Raw genomic sequence first — 12,762 nt, forward strand, 5'->3', positions numbered from 1 at the left:
TAAGAGTAATATTGATTTTGATTTGCATATATATCACATGCACATTTTTTTCCCCACAAGGTTTGGAAAAATTCTGTCATATGAAACCAATCAGTTCAACAGCTGTTTATAGAATTGCATATTCATTTAGTCATTTGTCTCTAAGGAAACCAAATTTTCTGTATTCAACAACTTTAAATGTTCTTTGAAAAAATATTTGTCTTTATAATTATGAACTAATAGAACTTAAAAAATTTTTGTTTTAAAGTTTTTCACCAAATACAGTGGTTACGTACTCATAAGACTAAAATGCTTTGCCTCATATGGAAGAGGAAAAATTATATTTAGTCATGATATCCTGTTTTTATCTTGTTTTGTTTTGTTTTTGGTCCTATTAACTTGTTACCTGCAGGCATTTTTAAGAAGATAATAAATATAATTACTACTGGCCTAAATGAATATTCGTTATTATTTCTGGCACTATCAATTATCCCAGCAGTGTTGCTATTGAGTTAAGTACCAACACATCAGAACTTTTAAAAACAACATACTAATTAAACAGCTCCGGGTTGTACCTGTAGATTATCTAAAATTACTAGAATACTAGAATTACTTTTAGGCACATAATCTTAGAGTACCAGCTGGATTGAAAAAGATGGAGAGATTTGAAAGGAATAGATTGATTAGTGTTTCACAGGTAATAAAAAACAGGCTTATAACTTGCAGAATAGACATACTTTAGACTATTGAAGAGGAAAAAAAAGGCAACTTCAGGACAATGAAGAGAGGCAGTCATTTAATTATTAAGAATGGGAACTACTCTTTGTGGAAAACCCAGCTATACCTTAATGTCATTTTTGCACTTCAGAAACAACCCAGAAACTGGCCTATACAATATTAAACTGTTCTTTGAAGTAATTCTATGGTTGATTGTCCAAAAGAGCCATTGGAATTTTGCTACAACATTAAACATCTTATGCTGTTTATAAAACCATGGTATATTCGCACTTAGACCTTGAAGATTCTGCTCCTACAAGTCAGAAAGGGAAAGAAAGAGGGAAATACCATATATAAATGTGGGAAATAAAATTGGGTGAAAATGTCCTGTTTGCTGTTTATCTGTATATGTTTGTATATGTTTCTAAATCCTCTGAGGGCAGAAGTGGTATCTTCTTCACTGTAATGTTCCTTCCATTTCATGTAGTGTCACACATAGCTAGATGAGTATACAACTATACTGTGATACTTTGGAAAGTTAAAAGGAGTGCTGACTGTACCAGATACCAAGGCTACAGATGGCCACTGCAACTCTTCCAAATAAACCATGGTGTACAGTCACACACACACACATATTCAACGCTAACTTTAGGGGTAGGAAGAGGGAAGACAGACATTAAAGCCTAAAGTCCAGTTGTCAAAATAGAATATAAATCTTTCCTCAGACAGTAGCAGGGAGAATACGCAACCTCTAGAAGGGTTATGCATTTTGAAAAACAGTGCTTTCTGTTTCCAGTTTAGTGTCTTTGTCATAGATGACTTTAATGATAGGATATTGGGAGATAGGAGGATATACATTGAGCATATAACCTTGCCATTTTGAGACTTTCTTGAGACTAAGGAGATTTTTTTCCTAAGACAGGACATGTTCTATATTTACTAGAAATATTATGAGAACTATTTAGTGATTTTGCTGGTGGATTATTTTACCAGAGTCGGTTATGTGAGCAAAAAAGAAAATGGTGCACAAAAGTAGTCCTAAAAATTACTTGTCTTTTTGCTTTCTCTTGAACACTCCTCTTCCCATTTAGATATAAAGATTGTTTATTCTTGTGCCTTTAGATAGTAAACCACACTTTACAGCTGGAAATCTTTGTAATGGGAAATAATCTAATTTGGGTTCATTTGCAGTAAAATGACTTCTTTTGAGTACTATGTCAATTTGTCACCAAATGGTTTAGTTTAGGCATATCATAGATGACAAGAAATTTATGACCCTCTGCATATTTAATCTGTACCATCTTCAAGTGAAACTAGCAGCCTGATGGAAAATAATAAACAGCTGCAGAACTGAGAATGCCATTTTTTATTTGTGAGTATAGGAAACCTTTTGCTTTCACTCTGTTGCTTATCATTGTTCATCTTACCGCTGCTAAAAGAATGAAAGCACAAAGACTGGTCAGAGGGAAAAATAAGAATACCTATGTGTAGGACATTCTGAAATTTCATTCATCTCTGTGTCTCTTATGTGAAAGTTTTGTTTTTAAATAAAGCAGATGGCTTATTTATAAACAACTGCACAAAAGTATGATAGTATCATACAAAATCCTTGAATTTTGGGGGAATTGTCATTTAAAAATATGTAATAAATTAAGCTGTTTCAAAGAGAAATAAGAATTTTTATGCAGGTATTAGGAGGGAAAAATATTTTCATTTAATATATCATTGCAAAAAGTTGAAAGGTAGAAGTTTCATTAAACACAGAAAATTTATATTAGTCATGATTTTGTGCAGTAGTGCACCATTACACTTCTAGTTCAAGGGAAAATTTCATCAATACCTTGATTTATTTTTTTCTTTTAAGAATAGCATACCCTTACATAGGTTACCTGTTGGTTAGAAAATACCATTTGGGGGGTTATTTTATAGCTCTAGATGCACAACTTCATAACTGGAATGTTTTGTGAAATGTGCATTTCATTTTTATTTACTCTAGGAACTTAAATGTATTTTCAAAATGATTTGGCTGTGATATAGTACTGACATCATCAGTTCTATCATATGCCCTCTTAAAGAAATTCTTCTGAATATAATAAGCCTTACCATATCTCATTCCAAAGCTTTTCCTGAGCAACCCAAACTTATATCAGCCTTATAGCTTATGTTTACATATATGAAATAATGCATAGTATATAACATATAAAATAAATGTATACACATATTTGTGTGTATTTTATATGTACACATATATATTTCTGTTTGTATATATATGCATGCAGTCACAGCACATATCATAAATCCATGATATGATGGACTGGCAGAACACAAGGAAAATGTTCTCATGATGGATTAGGTTTCTTCAGTAGATCCTTAATTACCCATGTATTCCCACATAGTGATTATCTTTTATCAGGCTCACATAAAAATGGTATTTAATAAGCTGAAGCATAGCTGTGGAGAATTGCCTGAGGCATGATTTTCTGGTTTAAAGTGAATCATGCTTTTTAAAAGCTAATAACTATATGCTTTCATCAACCTATGGTTGAATGCGTATGATTGTTGATGTTGCATACTTCTAGCCTCTGGGTAAATTAGGACTATATGCATACCATCCCTAATTGGAAGTAGAAAAAAGAAAGTTAAAGAAAAGTTAAACCCTGAAGTCCCCTCTGGCCTTGGAATCTCCTCTGGGTCTTCTCATTAATCTGTAACTCTTTAAGTTGATGTGAATTGTACCTCTTTTGTTCCTAGAGGAAAAGATGAGACAGTGGATAGATAGAATGAATTTGTAGTAGAATAAATATCAGATCAAAAAAACGTATGAATCAAGTGACTTTTCTTTATCCAGCACTCATGGGTAAAAGTTCACATTAGATCCAAAATTCAGCTTTATCATGGTATTGAATACAGTACCTCCTGACCTTTGGACCTTGATGTTCCTCTTTGTAAAATACATAGCATTGTTTATAGTAGGTAAACAATTATAAAATATATTGTGGTCATTAGAAGTAAAGTTTTAATTGAAGAAAATAGGGAAAGGCTTCTTGTACTAACATTGTCAAGAATTTAGTACTATTTCTTGAAATACTAAAAATATGGAACTTTAAAAATAAAAAAGACATTATTTTTAGAGATTATTTTAATTAAATAATTGGTTGAAGAGTATATTATTTTATTGAGGAATGAAGTGAAGATATAAAAAAATTCCATTGAGTTATTGTCATTTCATTCTCAAAAAGGAAAAGATTAGCTCTTTGAAATATGTGTTACTTTCTGTTTTTAATCAATAAAAACATGATGGTTACTTGCCCTTGAGTTGATTGTTGCCCATGTCTTGTTTAGATTAGTAGATAGTGAGTAAAATGAAAAGAATGATTTGTTAAAAGAATGAAAAAGATAAGAAAATATTCCTCATATTCCAACTAACCATATGAATTAGAATAGGATTACTGCCTACTATGCTTTTTTCTGATTAACGTGATACTAATTCCTATTCCTAAATATGCAAAATGCAATCTTAGATAGAAATAAATTAGAACTCGAATGAATGCCTGTATCTATGCATATAAACAAATTTGAGACATAATTATTCTATTTGTGGCCACATAAAGTGTTGTTCCTTATTTAAGTATTTGTTACACTTGCTGAACAACAGTAAATGTGAGACAGATTTAATATTTGTTGAATTTAATAGGAAAACATCATGTGTATATTTTATGATTCAAGTAATGAACTGATAGCTCTGAAGGTAGAAAATAAGTGGTGACATAATTTTTTTCTATGTTTGTTTAAAAATTAACAGTAAGTGATTAAAGTGGTAACAGCAGAAAAGTATGTTTTCTTTATGGAAAAATTAACTCATATGTAAATAAAACTAATTTCTGTGAGTTTAATGTCTTTATTTGAATTACTATGTAAAAATGATGATTGTCTTAAATTTTATTGTCATTTCAGAGTATTTGACTGTGTTCTCTCAGATGATTGCATTCCATGATCCAGAACTGAGCAATCATCTCAATGAGATTGGATTTATTCCAGATGTAAGTACTTGGTGCATTAATAGAAAATGAGGTAAAAAGTAAAACAGAAGTTGGCAGCACAAAAGAGTACTGTTTCTAAAGTTTTGTCATAAAAAGCCCATATATCTAAATAAGTTCCTGCTACTAATATAACCTTCTGTTACCAAGCTTTGTAGTTACCTTCCATAGTCTCACTTACAGTAAAGGGAAAGTATCTTATTTTTCTTGATATTGTCAAATTGTTTTGAAAAACCCATTAGTGTGTATTGAGTTAAACTGTGCTGTGGAAGGTTTTCACTTGGATTTTGTGATGATTAGACCTGGTTGTGAAGCAGTAGGAAATTTGAGCTTTAGTGAATTCTTAAGCACCTGTTTCTGTGTTGTGCTCTATATTATTACCTTTGAAGCTTTGACAGATTTTGGCTTACTTCATTAGTTTCTTAGAAATCCATATCAACCCAAAATTGTTGATTCTCAAGGGTTAGCCAGCATGTAGCTTAGCCTATCTGTGCATAGTGACATGGAATCAAACCTCTTTTAAAAGGCAGTTGGAGTACATATCATAGGGTTTTGTAAACTTCAGAAGACATTTTAAGATAGAGATTGTCTTATCCATCTTAACCTTCTATGTTTCTTGATCATGCCTTTCCTCTAAAAGGCCTCCAGAGACTGGTATAATATTGATGGTAAAATTAAGGGTGAAAAAATAGGGGTTTATAGTACACTCAACTAATGTACTTAAAGTGTAAACAGTAACACATAGAGTATAAATATATGCAGAGTGCTTTGAAGTTTAAAAATATATTCATAAACATTATTTCATTAGATTCTCAAAGCAAATCTTAAGATGTACGAAGCAGATAACTTCAGCACTTAATAGATAAGAAAGTTAGTGTTTGGGAAGATAACCAAACTAATTAGTAATAGAATGAAAATTCTAATTTACTTGATTTGACTCTGCCCTCTGCCCCAGTATAATTCATCTTCTTTTGGGAGATTAGAAACTAAAACAAAGATATGCTTTTGCTCTTTGTATTGTGCTATAACTCTGTGATGTGATCAGGCTTAAAGTAACCACACTTAACATTTATAGCATCATTTCCTTCTAGGCTTTTAGAAAAATACTTTTTGAGCACATAGTTTATCCAATAAGGGCTCAAAAAAAGAATACATACATACATACATATATATATGTATGTATGTGTGTGTATATATATATATGTATATATTATTAAGGTATCATTGATATAAAATCTTATGAAGGTTTCACTTGAGCAACATTGTGGTTACTACATTCAACCCAATTATCAATTCCCCCCTACATACCCCATTGCAGTCACTGTCCATAACTGTAGTAAGATGCTATAGAGTCATTACTTATCTTCTCCATGCTATACTGCCTCCCCTGTAGCCCCTTCATTATGTGTACTTATCATAATACCCCTTAATCCCTGTCTCCCTACCTCCCCACCCATCCTCCCAACCTCCTTCCATTTGGGAACTACTAGTCCATTTTTGGAGTCTGTGAGTCTGCTGCTGTTTTGGTCCTTCAGTTTTGATTCATTGTTATACTCCACAAATAAGTGAAATCATTTGGTACTTGTCTTCCTCAACCAGGCTTATATCCCTGAGCATAAATACCCCTTAGGATGTGTTTTCTTCCAATGGCAGAATAGTATTCCATTATGTATATGTACCACCTCTTCTTTATCCATTCATCTACTCTTGGACACTTAGGTTGCTTCCATATCTTGGCTATTGTAAATAGTGCTGCAATAAACATAGAAGTGCATATGTCTTTTTGAATCTGGAATCTTTTTTTCTTCAGGTAAATTCCTAGGAGTGGAATTCCTGGGTCAAATGGTGTTTCTATTTTTAGTTTTCTGAGGAACCTTCATATTGCTTTCCACAATGGTTGAACTAATCTACATTCCCACCAGCAGTGTAGGAGGGTTCCCCTTTCTCCACATCCTTGCCAGCACATGTTGTTCCTTGTCTTTTGGATGTTGGCCATCCTAACTGGTGGGAGGTGATGTCTCATTGTGGTTTTAATTTGAATTTCCTTGATGATTAGCGATGTGGAGCATCCTTTCATGTGCCTGTTGGCCATCTGAATTTCTTCTTTGGAGAAGTGTCTGTTCAGATCTTCTGCCCATTTTTTAACCTAGATTATTTGCTTTTTGGGTGCTGAGGCATGTGAGTTCTTTATGTATTTTGGATGTTAACCCCTTGTCAGATATGTCATTTGAGAATATATTCTCCCATACTGTAGGATGCCTTTTTGTTCTACTGATGGTGTCCTTTTCTGTACAGAAGCTTTTTAGTCTGATGTAGTCCTACTTGTTCATTTTTGCTTTTGTTTTCCTTGCCTGAGGAGAAGTGTTCATAAAAACGTTGCCCATGTTTATATTCAGGAGATTTTTGCCTATGTTGTCTTCTAAGAGTTTTATGGTTTCATGACTTACATTCAGGTCTTTGATCCATTTCGAGCTTACTTTTGTGTATGGAGTTAGAGAGTAATCCAGTTTCATTCTCTTACATGTAGCTGTCCAGTTTTGCCAACACCAGTTGTTGAAGAGGCTGTCATTTCACCATTGTATATCCATGGTTCCTTTATTATATATTAATAGGATATATATATATATATATATAATTATGTATGTCTGTACACACACACACACATATATATAGACACACACATTATAAAACATACAAATATAATGAGGACAACTATAATTATGGATAGGGATGAAAAATCTTGAAAAAAATAACCAGCATATATATTATCTTATTAAGTATTCATTTTTATGTTCTTCACCTTTATGACTTCACATATAAATGTGAGGCATAATACAAGACAGTACTAGATTAAATTTCATGGCTAAAGTTGATAATTATAGTGGAACTGACTGCTGAGCTTGTAATGGTGTTAGATTTCTGAGGAAAAGAAATGCTAATAAATAACTAAGACACAAACTAAAAGAAGAGATAATTATTTTCGAAAAACTCTCTTAAAGGCACCTAAATGAGTTCAGTGCTGAACAGAAAATGATACTGGTTCAATGTTACAGATTGACAAAAAAAATTTGTGTAGTAAAGTATATAGGGGATTATAAAGACAGTCCAGTAAAACCTCTGACATATTAATGAATATAGATGCCATTAAAAAGGAATCACAAAAGGAAAATAGTTTATCTTTGCTTTAGTTAATCAGAAAAATTGTACTATGAATGAGTATGGTATGAGGAGTGGTAATCAAAAAGCATTGTTATAATGTTATAATATGAACAAATATTAAGTACTTACTGTGTGCCAATTATTGCTCCACCCTCTTTAAACAAACCACTCATCTATTCCTCACAAGTTTGTAAATATAATTAAATAATGACTATTAAATATCTATACATAAAATCAATTTGGGAAAGGCTAATAGTAAGATGGAAATAAAATTCTAAATAACAGTAACATGAAAGGTAATAAATAGTAAGTGAGAACTCAGCTTAAAGGTGTTCTATTGTTTTGGTATTATATGTAAAAATAAATATGTTCAGTATATTTAGACATCAAACCAGGGATCCTTTGAGACTTGGGATTTGCTTTTGTCCTACTTAAAAGCTAATACATGAGCCTATTACTGTTCCATGGATACTGGCAGAAAACCCAAGACCCCTGTGTCAGACACCAAGGACTTCATCGCACAATAAGCAGCACGAGCATATTTGTGTCGGTTTCCTTTTCCTCCAAATCCCATAAAGATAATGTAGAGGGTCTAGGTGATACCTGCCTATATCACTGGCATGGCATTATAGGAGAGGAACCCTAAGCCTATGGAATTTCAATTTTTTTTTTAAATGGACTGTCAACATGCCTTCTCTTTACTTTGGAGACAAAGAGACACTGTATTTTTCTTCTATAGCTATAAGTAAACATGTCCTTTGCTGCAAAAGGAGATTTCTCTTTTCTGAGGATGTTTTTATAGAAACAGGTTTGAAAATATACTCTAAAGCAAAAGTCAATGTCTATGCTCACAAAAAAATATCCATAAGTACAAAAATGCTTAGTAAAACTTTAATGGTGAAATTCCATCAACATCATCTACCACATCAACAAAAAGAATAAAAACCACATGATCATCTCCATAGATGCTGAAAAAGAATTCAACAAAATTCAACATCCATTCATGATAAAAACTCTCAACAAAACGGGTACAGAGGGAAAGTACCTCAACATAATAAAGGCCATATGTGACAGACCCACTGCCAACATCATACTTAACAGCAAGAAGCTGAAAGCTTTTCCTCTAAGATCGGAAACAAGACAGGGATGCCCACTCTCCCCAGTTATTCAACAAAATACTGGAGGTGCTAGCCACAGCAATAAGACAAGACAAAGAAATACAAGGCATCCAGATTGGTAAAGAAGAAGTCAAACTGTCACTATTCTCAGATGACGTGATATTGTACATAAAAAACCCTAAAGACTCCACTCCAAAACTACTAGAACTAATATCGGAATTCAGCAAAGTTCCAGGATACAAAATTAATACACAGAAATCTGTTGCTTTCCTATACACTAATGATGAATTAGCAGAAAGAGAAATCAGGAAAACAATTGCATTCACAATTGCATCATAAAGAATAAAATACCTAGGAATAAACCTAACCAAGCAAGTGAAAGACCTGTACCCTGAAAACTACAAGGTGCTCTAAAGAGAAATTAAAGAGGACACTAGCAAATGGAAGCTCATCCCATGCTCTTGGCTAAGAAGAATTAATATTGTCAAAATGGCCATCCTGCTTAAAGCAGACTACAAATTCAATGCAATTCCTATCAAAATACCAACAGCATTCTTCAACGAACTGGAACAAATAGTTTTAAAATTCATATGGAACCACAAAAGACCCCAAATAGGTATAATAATCCTGAGAAGGAAGAATAAAGCAGGAGGTATATCGCTTCCCAACTTCAAGCTCTACTACAAAGCCACAGTAATTAAGACAATTTGGTACTGCCACAAGAACAGACCCACAGACCAGTGGAACAGAATAGAGAGTCCAGATATTAACCCAAATATATATAGTCAATTAATATATGATAAAGGATCCATGGACATACAATGGGGAAATAACAGCCTCTTCACCAGCTGGTGTTGGCAAACTGGACAGCTACATGTAAGAGAATGAAACTGGATCATTGTCTAACCCCATACAGAAAAGTAAATTTGAAATGGATCAAAGACCTGAATATAAGTCATGAAACCATAAGACTCTTAGAAAAAAACATAAGCAAAAATCTCTTGGACATAAACATGAGCAACTTCTTCATGAACATATCTCCCCAGGCAAGGGAAAGAAAAGCAAAAATGAACAAGTGGGACTATATCAAGCTGAAAAGCTTCTGTATAGCAAAGGACACCATCAGTAGAACAAAGAGGTACCCTACAGTATGGGAGAATATATTCATAAATGACAGAGCCGATAAAGGGTTGACATCCAAAATATATAAAGAGCTCACGCACCTCAACAAACAAAAAGCAAATACCAATTAAAAAATGGGCAGAGGACCTGAACAGACACTTCTCCAAAGAAGAAATTCAGATGGCCAACAGACACATGAAAAGATGCTCCACATCGCTTGTCATCAGGGAAATGCAAATTAAAACCACAATGAGGTATCACTTCACACCAGTAAGGATGGGCACAATCCAAAAGACAAACAACAACAAATGTTGGCGAGGTTGTGGAGAAAGGGGAACCCTCCTACACTGCTGGTGGGAATGTAAATTAGTTCAACCATTGTGGAAAGCCGTATGGAGGTTACTCAAAAAACTAAAAATAGAAATACCATTTGACCCAGGAATTCCATTCCTAGGAATTTACCCTAAGAATGCAGTAGCCCAGTTTGAAAAAGACAGATGCACCCCTATGTTTATCGCAGCACTATTTACAATAGCCAAGAAATGGAAGCAACCTAAGTGTCCATGAGTAGATGAATGGATAAAGAAGATGTGATACCATATACACAATGGAATATTATTCTACCATAAGAAGAAAACAAGTGCTACCATTTGCAACAACATGGATGGAGCTAGAAAGTATTATGCTCAGTGAAATAAGCCAGGTGGAGAAAGACAAGTATCAAATGATTTCACTCATATGTGGAGTATAAGAACAAGGAAAAAAACTGAAGGAACAAAACAGCAGCAGACTCACAGAACCCAAGAATAGACTAACAATTACCGAAGGGAAAGGGACTGGGGAGGATGGGTGGGATGGGAAGGATAAGGGGAAAAAAGGGGGGGCATTACTATTAGCAGACATAATGTAGGGAGAGGGCACCGGGTGGGCTGTACAATACAGAGAAGATAAGTAGTGATTCTATAGCATCTTACTATGCTGATGGACAGTGACTGTAATGGGGTATGTGGGGGGGACTTGATGATGGGGGGAATCTAGTAAACATAATGTTTCTCATGTAATTGTAGATTAATGATAACAAAATACAAAATAAAAAGAAAACTTTAATGGCAATCACTGATAGAATAGAAAGACAATGTACAACTTCTAAACCAGGAGAAGGGAGGTGTGTGGAACAAAGAAATTCAACCAATCCTTTGAAAACATTGAAAGAATATAGACCATAATCTAATTGGATTGCCTAAAGGAAACTTCAGATATTTTTTAAAAATCCATCTATGTTGTATTTTTGAAAAAACAAAAATTTCACAAAATGAAACTAATGCATTGATACTAACATAAGCTAGTAAAACAGAAAACACGAAACAGACCTACCTATATATGGCACCTGGCGTATGACAGGGATGGCTCTGTAAATCTGTTGGAAAAGAAAGGATTATTGAATAAATGGCCCTTGTACAACCAGGTAACTAACTGTATGGAAGGGAAAGTAGGAATCAATGCCAACCTCACACTGTTGTTCATAAAAACAAATTCTAGATTGAGTAGAAGATCTAAATATTGAATGTCATATTTATAATTTCTATATAGAAAGGAATTCTTACCATAGTTATCGAAGTACAAAACATTGTATTTTAAAATGCATAGAAGGAAGACCTCTTTGTACCACCCCTCAATTCTAATTCTCTTTTAAAAATATTATTGATTTAAAAAATATACAAAACAATTGTGACAAAATGTTAATGTATGTTATATCTGGGTGGAGAGTACATTGGTGATTATTAAATGTACCACAAAACAGAGTGATTTCATTGTTAGGTAATTCAATAATTTTGGTATAATAACATTCTGTTTATGCTTCCCTCTCCGTTGTGATGCCCTCCTATAATTACTGAAGCAATATGTGTAATTTCTTATGAAAACTTCAATATTAGAATAATTGTGAAAGCAATACTGGTTTATATATATAGTATGATTAATCTTATGAGTCATTCATATGGGGTTGGGGACAATTCCTTGTGAGATGGAGAATGTCCAGTAAATGGCAAATGCTGAGCACCCTTGGCCTCTAGCCGCTCATTGCCTATAGTAATCCTCTAATCACTGTGATAACAAAATGCTTGCTTTTGTGTGTTTCTGAAAAATGACTGCATGTATTTCCAAATACCATCTAGAGAGTGGTTCTGTCACTATTGAGAATCCTAGAGTGAACAAAGAGAAGTGAAGGGCAAGATAATTATAACTCAATGTGAGAAAAATTCCCTTTACTAGAACTATTCTCTTTGTCACAGAGAATGGACAAAATGAAAGGTATTTTAAATGGTAAGATGTTAATAGGAAGATTGATTGTTGAAATCTTCTGTCCTTTTTGTTTCTCCCATTGTGTTTTTTGGCCAGTTTCTCATCTGTAGACAATATGAAAATGTTGAGACTATTTTTTAAGTGTACTTTTTTATTGAAGTGTACTTGATATACAATATTATATTGGTTTCCAGTATATATGACAATGATTCAACAGTTACACATATTATTAAATCCTCACTCTCATAAAGCAGTTGGGGGGTGGGGGATGATGGCCGCATGAGAAGTGAGACAGAAACCTCCTTCCAAAACCACACATAACATGAAAA

The 12,762-nt window shown here is 33.6% G+C and overlaps 1 protein-coding gene across 6 annotated transcripts in view; it reads left to right on the top strand.

Annotated features, from left to right (window-relative positions):
* TBCK (TBC1 domain containing kinase) overlaps positions 1-12,762 on the top strand; it is a 197,001-nt gene that overhangs the window by 87,062 nt on the left and 97,177 nt on the right. For all 6 annotated transcript variants that reach the window (XM_073237202.1, XM_073237205.1, XM_073237204.1 and 3 more), the window contains one exon: positions 4,651-4,736. In XM_073237202.1, coding sequence (XP_073093303.1) covers positions 4,651-4,736 — 86 coding nt within the window. The remainder of the gene's footprint in view (positions 1-4,650; positions 4,737-12,762) is intronic.

The sequence above is a fragment of the Manis javanica genome, chromosome 5 (assembly GCF_040802235.1).
Source record: "Manis javanica isolate MJ-LG chromosome 5, MJ_LKY, whole genome shotgun sequence".
In the NCBI taxonomy this organism is placed as follows: Eukaryota; Metazoa; Chordata; class Mammalia; order Pholidota; family Manidae; genus Manis; species Manis javanica.